The sequence below is a fragment of the Malus sylvestris genome, chromosome 13 (assembly GCF_916048215.2).
Source record: "Malus sylvestris chromosome 13, drMalSylv7.2, whole genome shotgun sequence".
NCBI classification, from domain to species: Eukaryota; Viridiplantae; Streptophyta; class Magnoliopsida; order Rosales; family Rosaceae; genus Malus; species Malus sylvestris.
The window spans coordinates 3367991-3395638 of NC_062272.1; the positions used below are offsets into that span (position 1 = coordinate 3367991).

The 27648-nt window shown below is 36.5% G+C and overlaps 4 protein-coding genes across 6 annotated transcripts; 2 read left to right on the forward strand and 2 right to left on the reverse strand.

Annotated features, from left to right (window-relative positions):
• The first annotated feature begins 3093 nt into the window (after positions 1–3093).
• On the forward strand, positions 3094–4645 carry LOC126594914 (S-adenosylmethionine decarboxylase proenzyme-like). The gene has a single exon (XM_050261178.1). The coding sequence runs from the start codon at positions 3298–3300 to the stop codon at positions 4372–4374; it is 1077 nt and encodes a 358-aa protein (XP_050117135.1). The 5' UTR covers positions 3094–3297; the 3' UTR covers positions 4375–4645.
• Positions 4646–10758: 6113 nt separating this feature from the next.
• On the forward strand, positions 10759–14894 carry LOC126594915 (protein NSP-INTERACTING KINASE 2-like). Its single transcript, XM_050261179.1, has 12 exons — positions 10759–10880; positions 11508–11595; positions 11732–11864; positions 11993–12064; positions 12151–12294; positions 12419–12490; positions 12597–12656; positions 12778–12875; positions 13128–13277; positions 13357–13698; positions 13793–14172; positions 14261–14894. The coding sequence occupies exons 1-12, from the start codon at positions 10791–10793 to the stop codon at positions 14579–14581; spliced, it is 1950 nt and encodes a 649-aa protein (XP_050117136.1). The 5' UTR covers positions 10759–10790; the 3' UTR covers positions 14582–14894.
• A 337-nt stretch (positions 14895–15231) lies between these two features.
• LOC126594916 (F-box/FBD/LRR-repeat protein At1g13570-like) lies at positions 15232–17542 on the reverse strand. Of its 2 annotated transcripts, none has more exons than XM_050261181.1 (4): positions 17364–17542; positions 16073–16961; positions 15795–15953; positions 15232–15695 (listed from the first exon to the last, which is right to left on the reverse strand). In XM_050261181.1, exons 2-4 carry the CDS (start codon positions 16883–16885, stop codon positions 15402–15404), a joined length of 1266 nt encoding a protein of 421 aa, XP_050117138.1. In that variant the 5' UTR covers positions 16886–16961; positions 17364–17542; the 3' UTR covers positions 15232–15401. The 2 variants fall into 2 exon arrangements, with proteins under 2 accessions (XP_050117138.1, XP_050117137.1); XM_050261180.1 differs by having other exon boundaries at positions 16073–16910; positions 17364–17541.
• An 894-nt stretch (positions 17543–18436) lies between these two features.
• LOC126594917 (inorganic pyrophosphatase TTM2-like) lies at positions 18437–24433 on the reverse strand. Of its 2 annotated transcripts, none has more exons than XM_050261182.1 (12): positions 24238–24433; positions 22825–23189; positions 22281–22395; positions 21520–21715; positions 21319–21432; positions 21032–21205; positions 20664–20858; positions 20246–20368; positions 20013–20134; positions 19596–19719; positions 19227–19496; positions 18437–19076 (listed from the first exon to the last, which is right to left on the reverse strand). In XM_050261182.1, the coding sequence occupies exons 2-12, from the start codon at positions 23159–23161 to the stop codon at positions 18855–18857; spliced, it is 1992 nt and encodes a 663-aa protein (XP_050117139.1). In that variant the 5' UTR covers positions 23162–23189; positions 24238–24433; the 3' UTR covers positions 18437–18854. The 2 variants fall into 2 exon arrangements, with proteins under 2 accessions (XP_050117139.1, XP_050117140.1); XM_050261183.1 differs by lacking the exon at positions 24238–24433 and adding an exon at positions 24107–24223.
• Positions 24434–27648: the final 3215 nt, after the last annotated feature.

Genomic DNA, 27648 nt, shown 5'->3' on the forward strand with positions numbered 1-27648 from the left:
AGAGTGTTAATATAGTAATTTTAGTAAGGAACTTTTTTAGGTGCGACATCATTTTCATTTAGTCAAAAATTAGTTTGACAAAAGTTGTTGAAATTGCAGCGAAATAAAACCCCTTCATCCGGTGGCTATTAATATTATTGCCAAAAAATTAATAAAGAAATAGTAATGGTGCAGTCTGCATTTCTCAATAAACAAAAGAATGTAGGATATCTCAAATTCGATGTTTCGAGCTGGTAAGTTTACTTAACTGTAACGATGGGCAAAATGAAATTTTCTATAACTTCTCTGGTTCGAAAGAAATAGATAATTGTATTTTACCATTAGTTGTCCTATTTAAAAAATAAATAAAGAAATAGTAATTATTAGAGGAAAATAATGGAAGAAAGCATTCAAATTGCGATGCAGGACCAGTACTAGTGGAGCGTGTGGTCAGAAATGAAAGGAGCAATCGGAGAAAAGGAAAATAAAAAGGGTAAAAAGAGCAAAAGATAGAGGCCACAGAAGTCGAACACGTGTCAGAAGGTTTGAGGCTCTGTTAAATCAGGTCCCCACCCACCACAGACCAACCTTATCGTGACAAAAGTGCCCCCACAAATCAAAATGCGGCAACTTTCCTTTTCGTCTTCCCACGCGAATCTGATTCTCTCTGTCCTTTGTCCATATACGGCTATTCTTAGCGAGGATTCTTGCCAGATTTTCTTTACGAGGATTCTGGAAATTCTTAAATTATATTCGTTCATCGTATATTGTATATTTTGTAATAAAAAATTATTATAAATTTTTTAATTTAAAATTAAATATAAACTGTACTTGACGAAAATTGATCACGTAATACACAATGAACATATATGATTGAATAATCTTGAAATTCTCACAAGAGAATCCAGGAAGTATCCTCTCTCGGCTATTCTATTCTTAAAAGACTTCACGGTCAATGTTTAATGTAGAAATATAAGCGTCTTGTCATTATATTGTTTTGACTTTAACAAATTTATACAACTTAAAAAAAAAATATTTAGGGAACTTTTGAAATTGGACTCTCTACGAACTATATGAGACTTCATTTTTTTCACAATGATTTATAATGTCAATATTAAAACTGATGTGTAATTGTAAAGTAACAGAAAATCTATAAAGAATCTCATTTTAAATGAATTCTCCTAATATTTTTTAAAAAATAGAATGTATCATCGACGAATTTAAGCCACTAAAAAGTGATGTGTACTAGAAATTGTTGTATAGTTGGACTTTTTGCACAAGCGTTCACTATATATAACTTTTGAATTTCGAGCCAAAACATTAACCTTACAATGTTACCATTTATAAGAAAAATAGTTTTTGCAAATCATTTTTCTACTCTTACATATTTATGCTTAATGATGGCATTTAAAATTAAATAGATGAAAAATAAAACCTATGAATAAAAATGAGTGGGTAACCAGAAAAAGGAAAATGAATTGTCCATTTTTCAGAGAAGTAGGATTCTCTCCCTTTCAATTCCATTCTTCTTTCTTCCTTTCCTCTCTCATTCTTCTTTTTTGTCTGTCTCTTTTTAAAGAAGTCAATACAAAATGTTGAGGTGATTTAATCGTAACCGTTTAAATATTAAAAAAAAAAAGAGTTTTGAAAGGAAGAAAATCCTACTCTATTTCCATAACGATGGATATATTGATTGCATACGTTACCAACTCTCCAATTTTCGATTTACCAAAACAGAAAACATTTCCAAACAATTTTCGATTATTGTCGTTACGAATTTTCCAATTTTCGGGAAAATGAAATAACAGACAGAGCAAGTAACGCATGACCGCGAATAGGTTTTCTCGTTCAAAGGCCCAGCGGCATCCAACAAACCTCCTCGCCAGCCTAGCAGGCTATACGGCGTAGGGCTAATACCGTCTTTCCACTATCAGACAGGGGCAAAATAGTCAAAGAAGTCTCACGTCACCTATAAATAAGCCCCATAGCTCTCTGGTTTTCAGAAAAACAAAACAGCCAATTGAGCAATAAGCAGCAATCAAAATCCCCTAGGGTTTAAAGTTTTAATCCGGTTCCAAATCGCTTTGAGATCTCAATTTTCTCGCCGCCCGCTGGTTCGGTCAATTTCGGTATCGATTCCCAAATCCTAGGGTTTCCTTGAAGCTTGATAGCCATCGTCCGGTCCTCTGAAGAGAGTGCCTAACAATTTCGCATATTTGTGAGTGAAATCGTTGTTCTTTTCCCTGAATTGAATTTGTTGCTTTTTACATTAAATTATGCTTTGGTGATTTGAATATGTGGTTTGAATGGAAAATGACGAAGCTTTGATAATCTGTATACGTCTATACTTATTTGTTAAATAAAGCCTGTATTTTGATGTAAATTGTGTTAATCATCAATCTGGGTCTGGATTATTGGAGCTAGATTGAGATTTGTATCATAAATTAATTTTTATGGAATGGGGGTGAATTAATTTGCTCAATGATTATATATATATATATATACGTATTACATTTTCATGTGGTGATGCACTTAAATCTGATTGTTCGATTAAATTTGTTTATGATATTGCGATGGTTTTGTAAGAAAGCAGTAATTTTTGACAATTTTCATTTTATTTTTTGGTCTAATTTGTTGTTTTAATTGTTAAAAGTGTAAATTATATAACTTTTGGCAAATGTGGTATGTAATTATTGCAAGAATAATTCGAATTCCGAGCTATAACATATAGATTTGATCGGTTTCATGCGCTACATGCTCTAGTGTTGAGAAATTTTGTTGCTTTTGTATCTGATTACTGATATCTTGATTGGTTTGGTATGAACAGGAAGAACTGAATGACCTGATGGAGTCCAAAGGTGGTAAAAAGTCTAGTAGTAGTAGTAGTAAATCATCATTATTCTATGAAGCACCTCTCGGCTACAGCATCGAAGACATCCGACCCAACGGTGGAATCAAGAAGTTCAGATCGGCTGCTTACTCCAACGTAAGTGTCCCGTTTACTAGTATTTTTATGTATGCTGTTGTGCTGTAGAGTTGGGTTATGGATTCCTAGCTGGTTAAATTGTACATGAAAAATGCTAACTTTCTGTTTCTATCTTTGTGCAGTGCGCTCGCAAACCATCCTGATATTCCTCAGTTGGATTTTTAACCACGAGACGTGGTTTCTGTTTTATTGCTTTCCTAGGTGTTTATTTCCGTTTTCTTCAATCGACATCTTCCTCTCTTTCTCTCTTTTGCGACTGTCATCTCTTTGCAACTGCAATCTGCTTTGATCCTCTGATCTTCTTGCAACTGTAATCATTCCTGTTAGTCAATATGGCCATGGAGGGATCTGCTATTGGATTTGAAGGTTATGAAAAGAGGCTAGAAATAGCATTTTTCGAGCCGAGTATCTTTCTCGACCCTGAAGGAAGGGGTCTTCGGTCTCTGTCCAAAGCTCAGATAGATGAATTTCTTGACCAAGCTGAGTGCACCATCGTCTCGTCATTGTCGAATGACGATGTTGACTCATATGTTCTTTCTGAGTCAAGCCTCTTTATTCATCCATACAAGATGATCATCAAAACTTGTGGCACAACCAAGTTGCTCCGTGTGATCCCGACTGTCCTGCAGTTGGCTGAAACCATTTCCCTTGCTGTGAGATCTGTGAAGTACACTCGTGGGAGTTTCATTTTTCCGGGAGCACAGACGTACCCTCATCGTAGCTTCTCAGAAGAAGTTTCGGTCCTCGACAGCTACTTCGGGAAGCTTGGGTCAGGAAGCAGGGCGTATGTGATGGGCAGGTCAGACGGACCTCAGAAGTGGCATGTGTATTCTGCGACTGCCGAATCAGCAAGCTTCGTTGAACCTGTGTACACTCTTGAAATGTGCATGACTGGTTTGGACAGGGGAAAGGCTTCTGTATTCTACAAATCTGAATCGAGCTCAGCCACAACAATGACAAACGAATCTGGTATCCGAAAAATCCTTCCAGATTCCGATATTTGTGATTTCGAGTTTGACCCCTGTGGTTATTCCATGAATTCCATCGAAGGAGCTGCAATTTCGACCATTCACGTCACACCAGAAGATGGCTTCAGTTATGCAAGTTTTGAAACCGCTGGATATGATCTGAAAGATGTAAACTTGAACCAGTTGGTTGAGAGGGTATTGGTTTGTTTCCAACCAAAAGAATTCTCCATAGCTGTGCATGCCAATGTTGTTAGCAAGTCACTCCAGCAACATTCTCTCGTCGATCTGAAGGGATACTGTCGCGAAGAGAGCAGCCACGAAGAGCTTGGACTGGGTGGAGCCATTGTCTACCAGAGGTTCCTGAAGACTGAGCGGTGCGGTTCTCCTCGATCAACTCTCAAGGGCTGCTGGAGAGAGGAAGAAGAGGAAGAAGATTATTAAGCACAATTGACTAGTAGTTTAGTTACATTGGTCATTTTTTGGATTTATGAATAAATTACCTGTCAGCGACGGCCTGATAATGGTAATGGTAGTCTGAAAGTGTTGTCTTTGATTAATCTTTCCGTTCATGTTGAGTGTTGTTTTCGCATGATACAGCACATCAAACCCTAAGTTGGATTTAGTTATTGTATTCGTAAGAGGTCCTGTCACCAGATCTGATGTTGATCTTCAATGCTTGGTTATATGAAAGCTATGTTTTGTTGTTTCTCCATTGCTTTGTTGAGCGACTTATTATGTACGTGGAATCCATCCCGACTGCCGACTGCCGACTGCCGACTGCCGACTGCATCGTATGCGAAAATGAGGTTGTGATTGGTTCAATTTGTTTACCATTTATTTACAGACGTTATTTTTTTTCTGTTGCCTTTTTATCTTCCCGGACATTGAACCCTGCATGAATGTTGAAATCGGAGTCTAGGGTTTTGGCGGTTTTATGGAGTTTTTATTTTGATCCGGGACGCCGTGGTAGCTTCCACGTTGGCAATTTTATTGGTTCAATCTGTATGAACTGTGAATACGTGAGATCAGGGGCGGATGTATATCAGGACCACCCGAACTTCGTGTTCATTTTGTGTCCATCAAATGTTTGATGTAATAACTGTTAGACATATCTCGATAGGTTTTGTCTACAACACTAATCAAATTCTCTTCACTCATCAGATTAATTCGGTCTATATCGATATCTGTTGACGCGTGCACAACATGGTTTGGCTGGTGAGACCAGCTCACTAAATATTCAACGAAATGTCTTAGTGAATCAATTAAAATTTAATTTTGTTTGCACGCTTCGGCTCCTTTTCTATATAAAAACTTGAACTTATAACATTGAAACAGTGAGACTTCGAAAAATTTGAATTCTGAATCTGCCACTATGTGAGGTGTTGGACGGACTGTCATATGGCGTTGGTTTTGAATCATTTTATTATTCTGTTCATGTGAGAAAAACCCATTGCCCTATCGTAGAGGGAGCAGAGGCCCAAGCGCAAGCTATACACATTGAAATGTGTGGCCCTATCTACTAGCTAGGGACATTTGAACCATTCTTTCTTTCTGTGAAAGCTTCCCGTTGGAGTTGGCTCTATCAAGGATCTTTAAGGCCAAGGCTTTTTTAGTTACTATTACTACATCACCATCTGGTGTTGTTTACTAATTTCTTTATATTTTAACATTTGAATTTATTTGATAATACTAATATTTAAATTTACAGTATGTCAATTGTAAAACAACAAAGTATTATTCCACTAAGTGACGTCAATTGGACGAATCCTAGAACATCAATTTTGCGTCAAGTATTTCATTGATATTGATCACTAATATTATCACATATAAATTAGTAAAATCACATAATTATGTGTGACTGTCGCACTAAAAAACTTCTCAACGTAAGATATGTTTAGTTATTCTAGAACCAACTAGTTGGATACTTGTTTAAATGAGTAATTCTGGAACCAGCTAGTTTGAAATAAAATCCCAAAAATCCTAATCTTTTTATATATTTTTTTAATTAAACATAAAACACATTTACAAGACTTTGTTGTTTTGTTTGTGAGTTATGGAAGCCAGCTAAGTAAGGTTAATCCCTTTGCAAAAAGGTGATTTAACTTTTGATTATTTTTAACGTTTTCTTTCCAGCAAATCTTTGTTTGGTTTGTTTTTAGTAGGTAGTGTTGTCTAACTTTTACTTTATATTTAAATGGTTGTAGATGTCCCCTCCTTTTATGGATAATTAGTCCCAAAACTTGTTACATCAAAACCAAATTATTGACAAGAAGTGGATCTTGCGCATAGCATTAGCTTTCTTTTGATATCATCAACTTTGTGAACCCGACAAGTTGGATGGCTACCAAAGAGAGAGCCCTTACTTTGTCATCTTTATTTTGTGAGGCCAAGTTTCCATCCTCTTGTTTAAATCACAAACATACTTGCATTCGTCTCTCCAGCTAGTTACTGATTGAAACGAATCGTACTATGTTTGTAATATTGTTAATTGTTTAGACTGCGTTAAGTACGATGTTAGGTTTTGTTAGCTGCAATCGCTCATGCGCGAGTGGAGATTGACTCAAAGGTGTTGTGGGTTGGAAAAAATCTTATTGATTAGCTTAGCATCAAACAAACTTTGGGTGAAATTAATTAAAAAGAGAAAAAAAGTGGACTATATAGCATATTCCTTTTAGGATGAGCCTTGGTGCAACGGAAATGTTTCTTTTTTGTGATAACAAAGTTACGGGTTCGAGTTGTAGAAATAGTATCTTTGCAAAGTAAGGATACGAATGGGTACAATAAACGTTAATTTTTGACCCTCGTAAAACAGAGAATCTTTTTGTTTTCGACCGTCCCTTCTATGGCATATTCCTTTAAAAATAAAAAATAAAAGATAGCTACTTTCAATTTCTTCCACCCTTTTTTGGGTGGTATAGGAATATAGATAGATTTTTTTATTTATATGGGGTTATTAGCAAAAAGTCTTCTGTGCACTCCTAAAGGAAAGAAAAGATGGTTTATGGCGTGTATGGCATCCTAAGCTTTAGATGGCACCATTTGTAAAGGAATTTATTCCATGTTAGCCATCACCAGAAGTGGGATTTGAGAAATTTGTAAAAAAAATCCTTCTGGCATCCATTTTGAAGCCCTTAAAATCCTTTAAATAACATTTTCATTTCAAATTTTCCCTATACCAAGCGATATTAATTAAGTAGAAGATTTGAACAAAATACATTCAATATAAGGGTAAATGCTCTTGATCACTTCACATAAATATTCACCATATATTAAGATGTTTGGTTAGACCTGCTAACAAGTGTGTTACCTTTTTGCACTTGAGTTGGAATTTCCTCGCCTTCGGAAATGACTTTTGGTAATATATGAAGGATACCTATACATAGATGACAAGGAAGATTGGCCCCTCGTGAGAGAATCATATACATGGTGGTGGAACAAGATGGACAGTGATATCATACACATGGTTCTTTGAATTAGGTACAATATCCTAGTGGGTGGGGAATACATTCAGAAATAAGCAAGTCCTCTTTGTAAAGTAGGGTTTTGTAGAGAGATGGAAGAGAGGGAGTGGGGTATAGGATACAATGTGGGGTTAGGGAGTCTCCTGTACCAGTTCATAATTATCCTACTCTTTTGAGATATAGAACCAAAAACACGACCAAATGCATGTGGCTTTTGGTGGAAATTGTTCAAAAAACAGTGGCCATGCACTTGGAACAAACCAAGCCAACTTAGTCAAGTGGTAAAAAGAACAATAATTTCCTACTCATTTGGGGAGAGAGAGAAAGAGAGAGAGAGGGAGAGAGAGAGAGCGCCTCTTTTAGTAGTGCTGCATGTCTTGATTAGGAATTGTGGTCAACTGTCTCTTTAAACTCGTTTGTTTGACTCCCTTTTTGGCTCCAAAGAGGACCATGACCTTGCTGGGAAGCTTTCCTTCATTTGTTTGTTGGACATGGATTCTGTTGATCAGGGAAGTGGTGGGAAAGGGTTTGGAAAGGTAATTAAAATGTTATAACTGTGGTAGGGATAGTAATTCATGTGCGGTTGTCAACCATTGATGAAAGTGACTGGATCATAGGCGGATAAATTGAAAGCGAAGTGATTAAAAGTTAAAGTTATGTTAGAACTATAGTTGTGTGTCCATGTGTAACTTTCGGCCCTTGATGTAAGCGAGTTCGACAATTTCATAAACGACTGGCATGAACTGGGTATAAAGCCAAAGAAAGAGACATGAGATGACCTAACTAACAAGAACAGAGATACCATATCTCTGTCTAAGGTGCAAGCAAGTGGAAATGGTATTTGTTTGGTTGTAGTTGTGTGATCTTAATCAATGGCCTGATGCTGTTCATCATGTACTGGTCTGCATCTGCATGTTCCAACCACGACGGAGGTAAGTGCGCGCCTGTCAGTGAACATGAAGGGGCCACGGACGAGAGGTAGTATTAGGATCCCTACTTGATAGAAACGCTTCCACTTATCATTCATCATTGCCATGCAATATATTTCTTCTCCTTCTTTCTTTTTTCATTAGAAAAATTCAAGAGCCATGTATCACATACCAAACGCAAAACCTCAAATGAAAAAATGACGGCTCTAAGTTAACAAGTCTTTATATTTTGCAAGGATTGGAAAGACTGTCTATCATATGTAGTCTTACTTTTACTTTGTAAAAAGAATGTTTCAGCAACTCAAACTTGTGACCTTTTGGTTACAAAAGAATAATCTAAAACCTCAATTGTAGAGTTATAATTATGTGTGATATATATAATCTATGCATTTAGGCCTTGTACTTTCTCTTTAAGTAGACAAATAATAAGGTAAACTTGAATGGTAAGAGGAAGAGTCATGACGCACGATTATGCATGGGTGTTCGGATTAGGCTTCAAACCATATACAAATCGACTTGAATTCAAATCTTTAGAGTGTACTGGTTGGAACAAAGTGTAGACAATGATGATGCTAGGCCTTTCGAGCGGTAGTGTATCAGATTCAAGCTTTCTTGTTTGAAGTGGCAAGTAGTGTACTATTTTGTATAACGTAGTTAAATTTAAGAACTAGCTCTATGTGCTTCCTCACCGGACCTCTCTTTGATTGGTCTCATTGTTGAGGATTCCAGAGCGATTTTCTTGGAGATCACTAGAGTTAGTTTTACCCATATCAGATGCCAAGCAAACGAGGTGGCTCACAAACTTGCCTGTTACAGTCTCTTGTCTACTACACCCGCTCTTTGGTTTGAAGAACCACCAGACATTATCTTAGATGTTTTATTTGAAAATTGTTTTATCGGAGCTCTGATCACTCCCTTTGATGTAATCCTCTTTCTCTCATCAATATATCTATCGCTTTTATTAAAAAAAAAAAAGAACCGGTTGGTAACTTCGTTATGGTAGCCTATTTTTCTGATGGTAGGGAGATTCGCATATGCTTTTCAACCTCTATCTAGCCACCATCATATGATTCACAAACGATAAGAATCAAACTCAAGATATAGTTGTGTGAAATATAGATCATGAAATTTATTCCAACCTTGAGTCACCCAATGACGATTAACATGGGTTAGCTACAATAACAAAATTTTAGTTAGTATTATATATGCTCGTGCTATTCCAACCGTTGGATCAACATTACTATATAGAATCTCCAGATTGATAATCATGAAAGCAACAGGCTAATTCGTCCAAAGCAACATTTGAACATCTGGTCAACGTGCACTGTTTGGGGGGCGGGGTCCACATTACACGTGCAGCCATGTACAGCATATTACATAGGCCATAATTAGAAGTAGGATTCTCTTCCTTTTTATTCTCATTTTCTTTCCTTTTCTCATCTCACACATTATTTTCTGTTTCTATAAAAAATTAATATAAAACATTGACGTAATTTAATTATAATCGTTTAAGTAGAAAGAAGGAAAGGAAAAAGAGATTAGAGGCTCCCTATAATTAGGCCCTGCTACACTTGCTTTGGATTATTAGTTTTATTCTGTAGCAGCGGGTCCCGCGTTACCATTCCGGTGCAGTGCAGGCACAGGTAAACCTCTGTTTGCCTACAAGACCAGGACCGTTGATTCTTCACCACTGACATGTGGGACCCACGCATATTGCATAAAGTTTTATTTTTAGTCGAAAGAAAAAAAAAAGAAGAAAAAGAAAAAGCAGCGTTTGCTTTTGAAAGTTGGTGCTTTTGATTGTTTATTAGGAGACAGAGGCTGGTGTGGTAAGTGGAGACTAATTCTACTTTCATCTGTGATCTTTGCACAGTCAAACTTTGTGACGTGTGAGATTTTCTTGTTAGAATAATTCTACGTTTCTAATTATTAACGTAGGTTTCGCCAGCATTCGTGTGTACGCAACTAATCTTAGTATCATAAATAATTTAATCATTATTTGATTAACATATTCACATTTTCATGATGAAGTTTGGCTTCATAAACGCCTATTAAATCTGTTTTTATTGAACTTTTATTGGTTTCGATCTAAGTACTGTCCATAATGGCTTACAAGTCTGATGGTTTGTTGATAAAAATTAAAAACCGAAAACTTGATTTGATGATAGTCTTCTTCATGATAGACAATTTGGTTTTATTTCGGTAAAGTTAAAAACTTAAAATTAAACTTGTTTAGAAAATGCTTTTATATGATTGAAAGCACTTTTAGAAAAAATATTTTTGAAATTAATAGTTTGTAAAAATGTAAGCTAATTCTAGAAAAACCTTGGAGCACTTTCTGAAACTGAGAAAATGACGTAGAGGTTCGGGATCCCTTCACTACACGCTCAACTTTCTTTTTTTATTATAATTCATCAGAAAAATATGAGATGGAATATGAGAATCAATAAATGGCCAACTTAATGGAATGTTTGATTCCCAGGAAGCCGCTATGGAAGCTCAGAATATCATCTCTCTCTCGCTCTCTCTCTCTCTCTCTCTCTCAAAGCTGACCATGGTGAGTATTAGTCTTAATTATAACGTTTACAGTGCTTAACAGGTAATAATTCACTTGCTTTGCATATTATAATCGAAGGGAATAACTAATAAATATATAAAAGCATGCATGTAGCTTTTCTTTAACCCAATACATGACCGAAGGAATTTTCTTTGGATTTGCAATCATCTTTTCCAATTATCTAGTGACTGAGTTTGCTTTACATTTTATATTCTCTCTCTCTCCTCCCCCTCGCTCCCTCTCTCTCTCTCTCTCTCCCCTTTACTTTTTTTCTTTACTGAGGCAGTGGCAGCATGCCAGGCATGCTTCTTCTCCTTTAAGTGCTTTTTTCCAGCCAAACAAAACCCTGCTTCTTTCTTGGCTCTTGGGTCTGTTAGTAGGCTCTGAGTCTGTAAGTGAGTGAGTGCAATTCCCTGGATTTTCCTCCGAGGCAAAATCATCATACGCCTTGCAAACAAAACAAAAGCTTGAAACTTTCAAGGTTTTTGGATAAAAAGCTAAAAACCCAAGTTGGAGATTTTTGGTCTTCTGCAAGTTTTCAAACTGCTTGTTCTCCAGCTCCATTTTTGCTTCTTCGTGTTGGGTTTTGTTCATTTTTGGTGATTCAAATCAATGGAAATTTGGAAGGGAGGTAAAGCTTTGTGTTTTGTGGCCTTTTTCTGCTTGTGGAGTTGTGCGACTGGTTTGCTTTCTCCAAAGGGTGTTAACTATGAAGGTAACTGAGTTGTACATATTTTTTTGGACGTAACGATATTTTAAACTACCTTAATCTACTTTAGCGATATTGAAAAACCAGGACACGGAGTAGTCTCTTACCATTTGCAAACAATTTTTTGCTTGAATTTTTGCAGTGCAAGCATTAGTGGCCATTAAGGGAGCTCTCGAGGACCCTCGTGGCGTTCTTCGAAATTGGGACGAGACTTCTGTTGATCCCTGCATCTGGAATATGGTTACTTGTTCTCTTGATGGTTTAGTCATTGGACTGTAAGTAGTATTTGCTCAAAAACACCAAAAATACTAATTAGAAATTTGAACAATACACCATGCAATAATTTTCTTGTATTTATTTAAAAATAATAATGTTCTAAGCTGTAGAAATTGTTTTTGTGCAGGGGAACTCCAAGCCAGAATTTATCAGGCACTTTGTCCCCGAGCATTGGAAACTTGACAAATCTCCAGCTTGTGTGAGTATTGAGTGACCAGTTTTTATTGAAGTAATTACAAAATGGTAATCATGTCTAATTTACTAATTAACTCAGGTGTTTTGCAGTACATTTCAAGATAATCATATAACAGGAACAATCCCGGCCGAGCTCGGGAGGCTGCAAAAGCTTCAAACACTTGATCTCTCCAGCAACTTGTTGAATGGAGAAATTCCCAGCACTCTATCACACCTGAAAAGCCTACAATACATGTGAGTCGACTTCACAAATCATTCTTTTTCCAAAACTGAAATTCTTGTCGCGAAATGGTTATCAAACGGTGCCTTAAGAACCGAAAACATTAGTCACAGGGTTTGGAATTTGTGTTGCACGCAGGCGGCTAAACAATAACACTCTCTCTGGGGCAATTCCTTCCTCATTTGCTAACATGACTCAGCTGGCGTTTCTGTAATTCTCTCCCAACTTTACACTTATGAAATTTGTTATTCTTTCTGTTAATCCTGTTCAAACATGATCTGAATAAGGTTTCTGTGGATTTTCTGTAACTGTTTAGGGACATGTCGTATAATAATTTGAGTGGTCCGGTCCCAAGGTTTCCTGCTAGAACATTCAAGTGAGTTATTTCAGTTTTGTTTTTTTTCCTCCAAGTTTTTTTAATTTATTTCTCCCATTTTTCAATTTCGGAACAGAAGATGAACAACTTAAACTTACGTGGTTAGTTTTTGAATTGACAGTGTTGTGGGAAACCCTTTGATATGTGCCACTGGAAAGGAGCAAGACTGCTTCGGAACAACACGAACGCCGCAATCTTTGGCCTTGAATAATTCAACAAGTAATCATAGTTTCTGCTTGTTCATGGTTTCTTTTACCATTCAAAGTTTGAAGTTTTGTACTTTTAAGTTGTGCTCAATGATGCATCTGTTTTTAATTTCTCAAAATATAATTTATGTGCCATCATTGTCTGCTTTAAGGTTTTTGAATTTCAAAATCTGCTTTGTTCATGTTGTTCTCTTGCAAATTATGATCTTCATGATTCAAAAACTTTGTTGCAAAAACCCTAATGTGCTTTTCTTGATGTGTCAAGATTCTCAGCCCGCCGGGAGACCTAGGAGTCACAAAATCGCCTTAGCGTTTGCCTCGAGCCTAGGCTGTATCTGCCTTCTAATTCTCGGTTTTGGTTTCCTTCTTTGGTGGAGGCAGAAGCACAACAAGCAAATATTCTTAGATGTTACCGGTTAGTATATAAAAAGCAACTGATTTAATCAAATAAAGTGAAACAAGCTGTCTTTACTGACACTAATTATAAATTTCAGAACAACATCACGAAGAAGTATGCCTTGGAAACCTGAGATCGTTTCACTTCAGAGAACTCCAATCAGCAACACACAACTTCAGCAGCAAAAACTTGGTTGGCAAGGGAGGTTTTGGAAATGTCTACAAAGGATGTCTCCGAGATGGTACTGTGATAGCGGTCAAAAGGCTCAAAGATGCGAATGCCATAGGTGGCGAAATCCAATTTCAGACCGAACTTGAGATGATCAGCCTAGCCGTGCACAGGAACCTCCTCCGACTTTATGGTTTTTGCATGACTGCCAAAGAAAGGCTTTTGGTTTATCCTTACATGTCTAACGGAAGTGTTGCTTCGCGTCTCAAAGGTAACAAGCCTTCCCTCCATTCTGCAATTATGCAGTCTAACGTGATTGAGTTTAAATTAGAGTTAACATTCACAATTTACTTCCAACATCGCAGCCAAGCCGGCCCTGGATTGGAATACAAGGAAAAGGATTGCATTGGGAGCTGGAAGGGGTCTATTGTACTTGCATGAGCAGTGTGACCCCAAGATCATTCACCGCGATGTGAAGGCTGCGAATATTCTGCTAGATGATTACTATGAGGCTGTTGTGGGTGATTTTGGGTTGGCAAAGCTGTTGGATCACCATGATTCACACATTACAACAGCTGTGAGGGGCACTGTAGGGCACATAGCCCCGGAGTACCTCTCAACAGGCCAGTCCTCTGAGAAGACTGATGTGTTCGGGTTTGGTATCCTTATACTTGAACTAATATCTGGCCAAAGAGCTCTTGAGTTTGGGAAAGCAGCAAACCAGAAAGGAGCCATACTTGATTGGGTGAGCAAAGCAGAGATGTTTTCATTGCATTATTTTAACCAAATCAAATTCTTGCATTTGTTACCTAACTCAAGAATTTTTACTTCAGGTGAAGAAAATCCAGCAGGAAAAGAAGTTTGATGTGCTAGTTGACAAGGAACTGAAAAATGACTATGATGCAATTGAGCTCGAGGAAATGATTCAAGTAGCTCTCTTGTGCACTCAAAATCTTCCAAACCAGAGACCGAAGATGTCTGAGGTGGTTCGAATGCTCGAAGGAGATGGGCTCGCGGAGAAATGGGAGGCTTCTCAGAGAGCTGAATCGAATAGGTGCAGAGCCAATGAGTTTTCCTCCTCCGAACGGTACTCTGATCTTACCGATGACTCTTCATTGCTTGCACAAGCAATGGAGCTGTCTGGACCAAGATAATACTACTCTCCAAGTATCTAGAGAAACTGTCAAGTTGATAGTAAAGAATGAAGAATATGAGTCAGAGTTGAGGTTTGTTTGTATATAGCATCATAATGTTTTGTCATGTTGAACCTCCAAAGAGTTGTGTTAAGTTGGAGAGAAACTCTCGTGTAACCAAAGACACTATGACAAGCATCAATTGGACGGGTGATGTCACCAAGATTGTCTTGATTGCAGGAGAGAATCTCTCATTAATTTCGACATGTACATAAATCTGATATGAAAAACTAACATGTAAATTGACCGAGTGTTATATGCCTTGTTTTCGCCTCGTCTCGAGTGAAAAGGATTTAGAGAGAACTCCCCATTAGGATTAATGTCCTTGGGATTGAATTTTGATTGTTTTTCTTGATTTCTTGAGATTGTAAGAATGCTGTTACGCGTTTTGTTTTCTTGGATCTCTTGTTGTGTTTCTATATTCATCGTTGAAAAGACCAAAGAGACCTTTACCACGTCAGCGAAATTAACGTCTCTCTCAACCACACTGTAGGATGATTACAGGTGTGAGAATAGACACACTGTAGGGAGTAATAACTACAGAGGGCGTAGCTAAACATAAGCCAACTACTTTCTGGCACACTAAAAAATCTCTTCAAATCGAGATCGAGTTTTCAACGCATACTAAATGCAAACTATTTCATTATTCTTTTTGTTTATATTATATGATTGAACGGGACTTCGTAGACAATTGCTAACAAACTGTCATCTCTTACGGGAACAACAAAACCCAATTGAAAGGCAAAGGCCAGCTCTCTCAGACAAACAATCAGACTCCAACCTAATCTTGGATGAAGATAACTTCTGCTTCCGGAGATGCCCGTTTAAACCTCGCCAACTCAATCAACATATTCAACTGTCCTTCCAAAACATACGCGCAAGGCGTAACGCTCATCATCTCAAGCACGGGTGATTTCTTCAACAGAAATTTCATGAATTCCATCTCGTGTGGCAATCCGGACATATCTGTCATCTTCACAACTGTGAGCCTTCGGAATGTGCAGTCGGAAGGGCATTGTTTCTCCCAGAAATCCAAGTCGGACGCTTCTATTGCTGCTAAAGTATTTGAAGATCCCTATGGTGGCAGTAATCACAATTAACAGAAATGTAAAACTAAGAACGTCCAACAAAAGAAGAAGGAGGGTAACCCTTCAATATGTTCACAATAACTTACCGAGATTTGAAGTTCCTTTAAGTTGGGAGCGCTCGTAATCAAGCAAAGAACAACTAGTATCTCTTTCATATCTTCGAAACTTACTTGATATAATTCGATAATCTTTAAACGGTTGTAAGTAATCGGAAGAATTCCTAGGTCATTACCTATACTCAAATACTTGAAACATGGAAAATAAACAAAAGAACGTATCAATGTCAGAAACATATATGTGCTACTGCTACTCGAGATTAAAAGAAAGGAAGAATTAACAAAACGGAAGCATTTGATAATGTTACCTTTGTAAAGTAGATATGCCCAACAAGCCTCTCAAGAAGTGGAATGCCACCAAGAAACTTGACAAAGTTGCAATTTGAACTTTGTTCAAAGTGCTCAGCAATGTCGTCAGTCATATACATGGCAACAGATATGGCAACCAAAAGCGGCGTATTTTCAAGACAGATATCCTTAAATTCGCCTTCAAGACACAAGTACCTGAGATTTGGAGCGCAGATGTTTAGAGCTAAGCTATCAGAGTATGACAAAGCCAGACTCTCAAGTAGCGGGCAACTGGAAATAAGACTTTCAATTGCATCAGGAGTAACCAAAACCTGATGAAGATTGAGGCCCTTCAAACACAAAAATCCTTTAAAAGCAGGAGGCGGATCCAACTCGCAGCGAAATAGCTCCAAACGGGTCAATTTTTTACAATAAAAAAGGCACGAAGGCACCCTAAACCACTCACCTTCCCCCAACTCAAGAACCAGTTCTTTGACATCATTCCTCGAAAGGAAAAGTATCCATTGATCTATATCCGGGCAGCTCTGCAAGTATGAAGTCCTAAGCTGGAACTTGTGAATGGGTCCTTGGTGAAGAAAGAGTGCCTGAGTAATGAAACGTATGAGGCTTTTTTCAACAAGAGCTCGGTCATTTGATAGAGTGACACATTTTTCGTCGAATGAAAGATGAGTGATGGTAGTCCATTTGTATCTCCATTTCGTTGATAAACAGCTAGTTCTTACAGCATCTCTTATTGGCAGACGCGTGAGAATGCTCTCTATAATGGCCTGAGGCAAATTGCTTATCAAATCACAACCCGAAAAATCGCCCATTTGTTCTGTACTCGAACTCAATCGACTACAAAGCAATGTAACAAAAGCAATCAGCAGCTGAAGGGCCTTACAGAAACTGAAATTCCACAACACAATTACACTCATCAAACTCCAAAACCCCACAAGAAGATAAAAATTTGAGGAAAACCCACGAATTCCCGGCGTGTATTCGATTTGCTTATGAAGAACAAAACAGGAAAAAGTCAAGAAAATTCCAACTTTCAAATTTACAGAAATTCACCATTAGAGTGAATTTAATCATTATTCATAAAGCAAATCGACAAAGAACATTACTTTTTGTGGCTTTTTTTTCCCTTGTCGATTTTCATCAAACCAAAGAAAACCCATCAATCAAAATTCTCAAAAATCCAAACAAATCCAATTGAATCAGGGATCGGATATTTGGAACGGAAAAATAATGAAAGCAATTCACACAAGAAAATACATGAATATAAAGAAAAGGAGAAGTGTCAGATACCTGTGGGCTGTGGAGGAGGATATGAAGGAGAGTTGAGGTTCGGCGTTACGGTTTGGAATGTATCTCTGTGGATGTGGGGATCAGTCGGTTTAGACTTTCGAGCTCGCCTCCTTTCACATTTCCGACTTCCTTTTCTCTCAGCGTGCCTACTTGGCCGTTGCTGTTCAAGTTTTTTTTTTTAATAAATTATTTTGGGTTTTAGAAGTCAGCATCTGGTAAAAATAAACGAACTTTAACGAAAAACTTCTGTACTGTTTATTTTAACAAAAAATCACATTTTTATATTAAAAAATCAATCATGGTACTATACATTTTATCCTTTATTTTGTCCTTATCGTTAAAACTCAAAGTTTTCAAACCTTTTTCATTAGTCTTCCTTAAAAGTAAAGAGTTCGAATCCTCAAAAGAAAATTCATAAATACTTTTTTTTTATTATAACTTTTTGCATATTCACATTTAATCAGGCAAAAAGTAAATAACAATGTAAAATATATAAAAAAAATTGTTATTAGCATTCTAAAAATCTAATTTGACACTCTAAACTTTCTATAATTAGAAATAAAAATACGTACAATAAGATTTTTGAATTGCTAATAAAAAATTTCATGAAGAAAAATGATGATCAGTCATTTTTAAAACAAATAATTTTTTTGACGAAAGAGATGATATGAACAACATTTGAGAACAACGTGAGGGATAACATATTTCGAGTTTTAATGCGAGAAACTAAATGAAGATTTTCATATGCATCATGAATCATTTGCTATAAAAACCTAAAAAAAGTCTAAAACTTTACAAAATGTTAAGTGGACCTATTTTATATAAATACTAAAAACAAAAGGTAAACTAATGAAAAAACTTTGAATTTTAACAATAAAAACAAAATAAAAGGTAAAGTGAATAGTAATAAGATTAACTTTTTAGTATAAAACTATGGTTTTTCGTTAAAATAAAGAGTACTGGGAGCTTTTCGTTAAAGTTCCCAAAAACAAAATGACACACAATATTTTATTTGAAATGCCAATAACAATTCCGTAAAACAAAAGACTTCACAGGTCCAAATTGTAATCGAATTTGAGAGCTAAAAATGATTTATTTATAAGTAAAGACCACTTCGAGTTGGCAAGTAATTGTAAATAATGCAATTTTAGATTACAGTGAAATTTCCCTATTTTCATATCTGCTTTGGAAACGTTAGGTCGTACCCAGTGCACAAGGCTTCCGCTTTACGCAGGGTCTGGGAGAGGTGAATGTCGGAACTAGCAAATTTCAAAATAGCCCCGCAAAATTTCAAAATTGCAAGGGCACCCTTCTCTACAAACTCTCAGATATAAGAACCAGAAAGCTTATGCTTTTGCTTCCACCAGCATCTCTATATGTTAAAAGTGTCTCTCCCGACCAGAAGGGTAGAACTGCAACAAACTTAGTTGTACCCAAAGAGGGGCAAATTAAAGTGAAGGTAGATGAGTCTCATAAAATTTTGAAATAACATCAGTTTCTAGTTAGGATACCCTTGTATATGATCACTCCTACAACTCCAACTGCCAGCGTTATTGCAAGAGGAACCGTCAAGGGTTCGGGTTGAGCTACGATGTTCTTCCTGCTGTTAGTTTTTACCGGGCGAGGTCTTTCCCCATTGCTGTCCCGGAGAAGATTGCTGAGATTGTCCAACTGATGCATGATTTGACGCTGTCCCCTCGCAATGCTTGACATCTGATAGAATGAGGAGGAAAAATGATTAGTCAAGAAGGCAAAATTATGATCATATGCTTCGCTACTACTTAAACGCGTGTCATTGTTTGTTAATCCTCACTTTCATTAACTGCCAGAATTTCGGTAGGAGGCATATGAGTACGAAAGTACCTCTTCCATTACTGAAGACTCCTTAGTCAGCTGTGAGGAAGAGGAGGAATTAGGCATTATCGCCCCAGTTAACGAACCGTTGCCTAGGCCAGAAATGAAGTAAGACGTGGGAGCAGAGCCATTGCAGTTTTCAGCTTGAAGAGCCATGTTTTTTTGGCTAGGAGAGTTCTTCACGGTCAGCTTGGAATTCAGCTCTTCGATTCGATTTGTAAACTCATCCATTCTATCATTCAGCAAAGACATTTGCTCTGATAGCTGAGTCACTACCCCCTGCAATAGCAAGGAGAAAGAAAAAGCAACAGTGATGAGTGATTATATTAACTTGCTGGGGATCCAAATGCCTAAAGCAGATAAGAAGCGTTACTCTACCTGGCTTGCTAGCGTTGTTGATGACTCTGTGTTTCTCTCATCAAACCTTTGACTGCTGGAAGAATATCCGGTAAGCTTAGATGTGCTTTTGTCCCGTTGGGTTGTATAGGATTGTGACATACCACTGTCCAAAATAAATTCAGGCTAAATTCAGTTTAAGGCAACCAGTGACCTTCGAATTGAAAATAAATAAAAAAGGAGATCTTGTGCTTAATGATGTCTTCTGAACAGTTACTATGCCACTTGAAAACACTGCTAGCTGACTATGACAAAATACAGACTCAAGTCTCGTATGGTAGATCTCAAACGCAGGAACCAGCCAGATTCGGTTTTCTATACCCTCACTAAAATGCATTGCACACATCTAAATTCCAATTTACACAGAACTAAACTAGACGTGAATTACAAAGATCAAACCTCTTGAGATTCTTATTTCTCATGGCAACTCTATCTGCAGTGGCTCTGGAAAGTGCTTCTTTGGGGCTTGAAACAAGATCCTCATCGAGGCTAAGCCTCGTCTTCAAATCATCTGGCAAAGCCTGCGAGATGATCAGATCAGGGAAACAGACGAAAGATAAGGCATCATACACTTTGGAGCTTTATCATAGCCGGATACTCGGTGCATAGAGGATAAGATGTAGTTATCATACCATGACCTCATTTACAAGCTTTTCCAGTTGAATCTGTTCAATGTACGTACGAGGAATGTATGAACCTTCCAAGCCAAGCTGCTCAGCAACACATCTTACAACTACCCGATCTTTTCCTTGCACCTTTTTGTCAATAAGCAGAAAAATTTGATAAATATGAGTTACAAAATAACTACAAATGAGGGTTTAAAAAGTAAAAAAGAAGAACAATAAGGTTTCCATTCAATGGACATGGTCGGAAATGTACAAAAAGAAGAACAATAAGGTTGCCACCTAATCAACCCTTAACCATTCATTCCTTCAGGCAATCAAGAAAAGAGAATAAGATTTGCAAGTGTCCATATCAAAGCACATACACAAGACATGAAGCATCTAAAGCATTAATAGGTTAACTTCAGTAAACAGAAAATAGCAGTACCTGAATATATCGACGATTTAGTTGCTCTAGCCAATCAATTTTTACACATACTCCATCATTGGAGAATACATGGCTGCTTCTTTTAAGGATAGTTGCAATGGTGTAGCCCAAGGCCATTAGTCCACCAAGAAGACGCACACTGACCTCAAAAGTTATTCTCGGTGATATAACAAATGGGTTATCTGTCACCCATTCCTGAAATATTGTCTGATTATGTAAGCCTATGCAAAGACATTTACTAAGGCCACAATTCACAAGTGCTTGGGACTCTTTTGACAATTTAGCTAATCCAATTTTAATCGTCAGTAAGTCCTATACAATCTTTCACATCTAAAACAAAATACAGAAACAAGTTTTGAAAGGCAAACCTCAAACATTAGACTATATTTCCCATCTTTATCCCGCATCCTCAGATATGATTGGCAAGATTCGGGATCTTCACCAGGTGGTAGAAGGTATATATCATAGGTCTCCTCCTTGGCTTCTGTGTGATCTTCAGAAAAAACAGCCTTAATTTGATCCGCAGACAAGTTCTTTGCTGACTACAAGAAATGGTAACACTTAATTGTCAATTTAAATGAAAATGAAAAGACTTAAGGTTAGAAATTAATACCAATGCAACACAATAATCGAAAAATGATAGGATATTATTAACCTTCAAAATGTAAGTGGGGCTCTGAAATCCAGTAAATGGGTTAAATTTGTTGATAATTTTTATATGTGCTGTTTGAAGGTCTGGCTCAATAAACGCCTTGTACATTGGATATACCTGTAGACAAAAAAGAAGTTCAGACTTCTGGAAAAGCATCAACTTATCAAGTGCTTAATGAAATGATACAGAGGGTTAAAAAAGTACAGTTTCAGATATTTGATGGATTATTTCTTCTGGTTCTTGGCCTGCTCTCTGTATATCCCGTAAAACCCTTTTGACAAGGTCAAAGTGAACACCACCTGTGACTGATACTCGTAAATCCAGAAAGGGTCGCAACTTTTCACTCAAAGCATAGATGCCCTCAATGATCACAATACGGGAACTTGGGACGTCAACTGTCCTGTCACCAGTAAATTCTACAATATAAGATTTAAGCTACACCAAAAAAAATATTGAAATTTGTACAAACTACAATCTCTTTGATGAATAATTTTACCAAGCTACTGTCCAAGCACCCAGGAAGCATGAAAGGCGAAGTTGCAGACCATAAAAACTAGAAATTATTAATTAACAAAAATACCAAACGTTACATAAAAAAAACATCAAAAAATTATCTGACTTATGAAACAAAGGGCCAAAACAAAAATTCAAGTTTTCAATAGGAAGCATAGAAAGGCTCTATAGGCTACAATTCTCAAAATGAAAAAACTGATATCTTCTTAATGATGCTTGTCCTTCAGATTCCCATGTACAATAAGCACAAAAGTATCACAATCCACTAAATCCATAACCAACAAGTAAAACACTCCAAAAATCACCATACAAATACTTGCAACAAAAAAAACACAAAGTTACAAATCCACATATAAGGGTTCTCCTGAAGTTTTAGGTGCCATATCTTCCCTAGGGTTCTACAATTCAAAAGCTTTGTCAAAGAAATCCAAGGATATGCTAATCTATCGAACCTGTATCCTGTCCGGGAACTAGACTTGAAGTCATAAACTGGAACCTCAACCTGCTTCCCTGCTTTTAAATCATTGACATTCTGGAGCAATGTGTCGTAGTCTGTCAAGCGTGGATCTGTTTTATATAAAAATATAAGTGAAAAGAAGAAAATATAATAATTATATAACCAAAAACATTGCGCACCATATTGTTCCCCTGCTTGAAAAAACTAGCCCTCAGTCATGCAAGGAACACAAACTTGAGCAGATTTATGAATAGTTCTCAAATTTAATATATGGATGGATGTCAATAAAATTTTCATGCCGTCCTCATCAAGGCTAGGTAAGCATTTCTACTAAGTCGGTATCATACGTCCATCACCATATAAACATGTATCACATAATGAATAAGGACCTTACATAATTTTCAGTTAGACTGCATAAATATTACACCGGAGCCTATCCAATTAGGAAAACTAATATAAGTACGCGTCTGTTATTGAGCTCCCTGAAAACATATACTAAAGCTTCATAACAAGAGAAACTAAGTGAGCTAATGATTTACCATCAAAGTTTCCATCGACAATTCGACTGGCATCATTGTAGTTGTCCATTGATATGACAGCAACGCTGGGCATAAAGTTGAGTATCTTTTCTGTAAATATAGTCTTTCCAGCCCCAGAAGGACCCGCAACTCCTACTAATATTATTCCGTCATTCTTTTGGGCCAACAACTGGCACGCACGGATTACTATAAAGAAACCCTTCTCAAATGACAAAGAACTTTGAATCGGCGCAATCTCGTAAGAAGAAGAATCCCTTCGCTTAACCAATCGAACTTGATCTTTTAAAAGGCCTTGCCGTCTTTGGTGTGAATCAGAACCAGACATATCTTGAGTCATTACCGTTATGCTGGCTTCCTCAGTTCCTCTGGTTGGCAAAAGGAAAAAAGAAGGTAAAGAGATATAAAAATGACAAAACAGCAAAAACATAAAATGAGACAACTAAAGAATGCAAGAGTGCATTGTGCAAGCTTAAGAGGCAAAACGTAACAATTAAAATTGCAGGTCACCACCACAACCTTCTTCATAACTAGAATGCATCTTCTTCTAGTTACCCCAAGAGAAGTAACATGCATAGCATGCATCTTCATCTAGTTACTCGAAGAGGTGTAACGCGTATGTGTGGACGCACACCTGGATGCCGATTGTGTTGGCATTTTGGATGTAAATTAAGAAATTTGAACGTCATACAAAAGTTAAGGAACTGCAATATTTTGGCATTAGCAGATATGACTTGCACCAAGAGACAATTTTCCAAACCTACGCCATTAACCAAAGATGGTTCGACTTTCCAAGGATCTCAGGGTATGGAATGCCTCTAATTAATGAACCAACAAGGCACTGACAAACGTCTGTATCATATAGCTATTTCCAGACTCCAGATTGAGAATTACTATACTGAGTCTTAGAAGAATCAAGAATTTGACAACAATACGCCTAAAACTTTTGTCTAAGATTTCGTTCAACTTGCTACAACCACAATACTCCTTGTTGCAGTAGGATGTAACCATAGGAACTGTAGACTCCAATGAACAAGGCATCTATATAACTACTAAGAAGTACACCAAGCAGAACTGTCATAAGCAAAAACTCAAACTTTAAATACAAAGATCATTTCTTTTGCGCTCAAAATCTTGACCCAAACAACATCCACCATCACAACAGCTTAAATTAAGGATCACCTACGTAACAAAACAGGCTCAAGAATCTGTTCTGAGTTCTGACACCCCCCCCGTGGATCTAAAAACGAGCGCACGAATCATAAAACAAAAAACAAAGGATTACCCAGAAATTGCAATGGCAAAACAAGCAGAACCCAATTTTTGTTGAGTAAAAATTCCAATGCCGGTGTGGATCAAAACCAAAACCAAAACCAATGTGTGTGCTTGTGGTGATGGGAGCAGTAACGGACTCACTTGTTATGCGGCAATGAGTCGAAGTGAGCTCAGCAACAATAACTTAGAAGGAGCCTGGCCACGGTATCGAGGTCGGTTTCTGCTTTGCAGTATTTAATGTTTCCTTGATATTTTGCTTCCCGTGAAATGGAAAGGAGAGTGATCCTCTCCCTCTGGAGTTTTTGGGAGGTGGGACGAGAGAGAAAGAGAGAGAGAGAGAGAGAGAGACAAGGTATTTTATACTTTAATTCAGTTGCATATTTACAAAAAAATATATATATTTATTCCTATTTATTTGTTTATTTTATTTTAATTTGGTGATTTTTAACACTTTTAACTTTTCTGGTGATATTTATCGTAGTAGTCAAAGAATTCAAGTCCCCCTAAACCACATTAAGGGTTAGATTTACAAAAATATATATATATATTTATTCCTATTTATTTGTTTATTATATTTTAATTTGGTGATGTTTAACTTTTCTGGTGATATTTATCGTAGTAGTCAAAGAATTCAAGTACCCCATAACCACATTAAGGGTTAGGATTGCTTATTTTTTGAATTATCCTTTTAATTTGGAAATATTATGTAGGTTTACAGGGAGAAAAGACATATTTAGGTAGGACTCTTTCGTCGACATGTGTTGTGACACGAGATAAATGTTGTTTCTTAATTTTTGACGTTTTAAATTAAGAGAGAAACATGATTTAAGGTTGACATATTTGGAGTAATTTTAAAAATTTCTTTACATGCAAAAGAACACAAAACTATCTGTTCTAATATGCAGTGAGACAAGAGATAACTGTTATTTTCTGTTTTTTTGGCTCTGTTAATCGAGGGAGAAATGTGAATAACACTAACATTTGGTTTGTATTCTTTAACACAAGCTTTCCTCTAGACATAAAAGAACACAAAAAAATATCAGTTTTAGCATGTATTAAGAGTCTAAGACACGATATAATTGTTGTATCAATTTTAACAGGCATTGAGACAAAAGATAAACTGTTGCATGAGGCATGATATATCTATAGTTTTTTATGTTTTTAAGCTCACTTAATCTAGGGAGAAAGGTCAGTAACACAGACATTTAATTTGTGTTCTTCAACACAAATTTCCTTTAGATGCAAAAGAACCCAAAACTATTAGTTTTAACCTACATTTTGACACGAAGTACCGGTTACTTTCCGTTTCTTTTTATATGTTTGATCCAAATTAGAAATAACTAAAACTTAGGAATAAACAATGACCGTCAATCCTATTAACACTTTGTTTGTTTCTGTACATTATCCAAATTTGAATCAAAGGTTCATTTAGCTCATATGGTTGTGTGGTGTACGATTGGTGTTCCATGTTTAGCATGTTTGGTTAGGCAACGCATTTAGTTTGATTCCTAACTAAACTCCTCTCCCTAGTTGGCAAATTCCCACAGCTAATTATGTAAACGCGAATTTTAGTTAAGTGATTATATTTATATATGCAGCTCCAAATTTACGAGAAATCTCCTCGTGAATCAAGAACTTAACTCGATACACTAAATATTATAATATAAATAGATAAAATTTATTTTTTGAATATTCAACATTTTATATTATAATACTTAATGTATTCGGACTGCGTTTCTAATCAACCAAAATAACTCCAAATTTACGTTGGAAAAAGGTGTTAAAATGGGACCCAATGAATTTGCATTTGTTCAATAATGGTCAGTGGGATGATGGGCAATTGGGCATGACCCTAGCAAAAGCTGAAGAGCCGCCGCAAGGCATTATACTATTCCGTGCATCAATGGATCAATCAAACAACAACTTTGTACTAGCGTAACATGGCTAGCTCTAGCACACATGGTACCATCATAACCATTCATTGGTTTCGGTTCGTTCGACGTATTCAAAAGTGATTTCGACACATTCGTTTTCTTCTTTTCTACTTTCGAAAAGTGAAAAATGATAACGCGTTGTGAAATATAATGCAATGTAAATATTTCAATTATAATATTGTCATGCTTCTTGCCGTTATAATTAAAGAAATCTCATCGAGTGCTTTTGAAACTAAAAATACCGAAAAAACTCAAGTTGCAAAGAATTGGGACACATTCGAAAAAGTGAGACCTCTTTAATTAAATTTAATTTCCAATTGACAAAAGAGATTTTCATTTCTCAGTCGCCGACTAAAAGATGCAGATAATGAAAAAAATTGAAAAGGACAGAAAGGGCCCGGTGGATCGAAGCCACCAATTGATGCTTGCTCGTCATGGATGGGGGCATATGGTATTTTGGACACTTTGGCAATGGCACGCACCAAATCATCCGATCAATATGTTTTCTTTCCCTTTCCTGATAAAGTATCAAAAGCAACAATTTTCAATCGTGTGAAGAAAATCATAAGAAAAACAAAGAAAATAAAAACGATTAATTGGGAAGGAGCAATTAAGGATGACATAGGATTTGAATACACAAAGAATCTTTGTCAACCACATATGACCAATGACCTTATAAAGTCCTCACTTTTGTTCTTCCTTGACCAATTCAAAGGAGTTTTGTTATTCAACACATATAATTTGATTGACTTGAAATGTCCTACCATCAAAGGCTCAAGTTATGAAATTGAATTTGAGAAATGTTAAAGAAAATTTTCTCCAAAATAAGATTCTTCGTAAATTCTCTGCAATTTATAGTTTAACTTTAATTTTTGTGTCAATGTTATAAAATATTGTGTCAAAAAATATGAGGAGATGATAGATAGCTCACAGAGAATCTGACTTTTAGATAGTTTGCTTAGCATTTCTCATTGAAAATTATAAAGAGTGCAAGCGTTTTTTAACAAAGTTATTATTAGTACTTTAAAAATGTCATTTTGTACTATGTGAAAGAAAAAAAAAACATTTTACAAAACTAAATATTACTTTTTGTTAAATGATATTCTAAATTATTTTAATTTATGAGAAAATATTCAAACCTAAATACAAGAGGACAAGCGCACACTTGCAAATTTTATCTTTGTTTAAATATTAAAAAATGAACCCTTGTACGAGTCTAGCTTCTAGATACGCATTAATGTATAATAAAACCTTAAGCCCCTTAAATGGGAAGAGATGTTTCAATATGACCGTGGCACGAAATGCTATATAAATTGTGGGATATGTGTATTAAAAAGTTAATAATTTAAAAAATAAAATTTATCACCAATTACATAAAAATACATGGTATACCACATACGTTCCCGTCACAACTAAAAATTTCTCCTAAATGGGGTGAATCGAATTAGAAAATGACGTTTTCCTCCTTTGACAAGTTGCTTCTGCGCCCATGTCGACAGTGTCCTTTTTTCAGTTCAACACTGATTCATAATTTTGTTTAGCGGATTTTGCACGGAATATGATTCTCTTCCTCATTTTTTCTTCTCCTTCTCTCATGTTATTTTTTTTTTATAAAAAA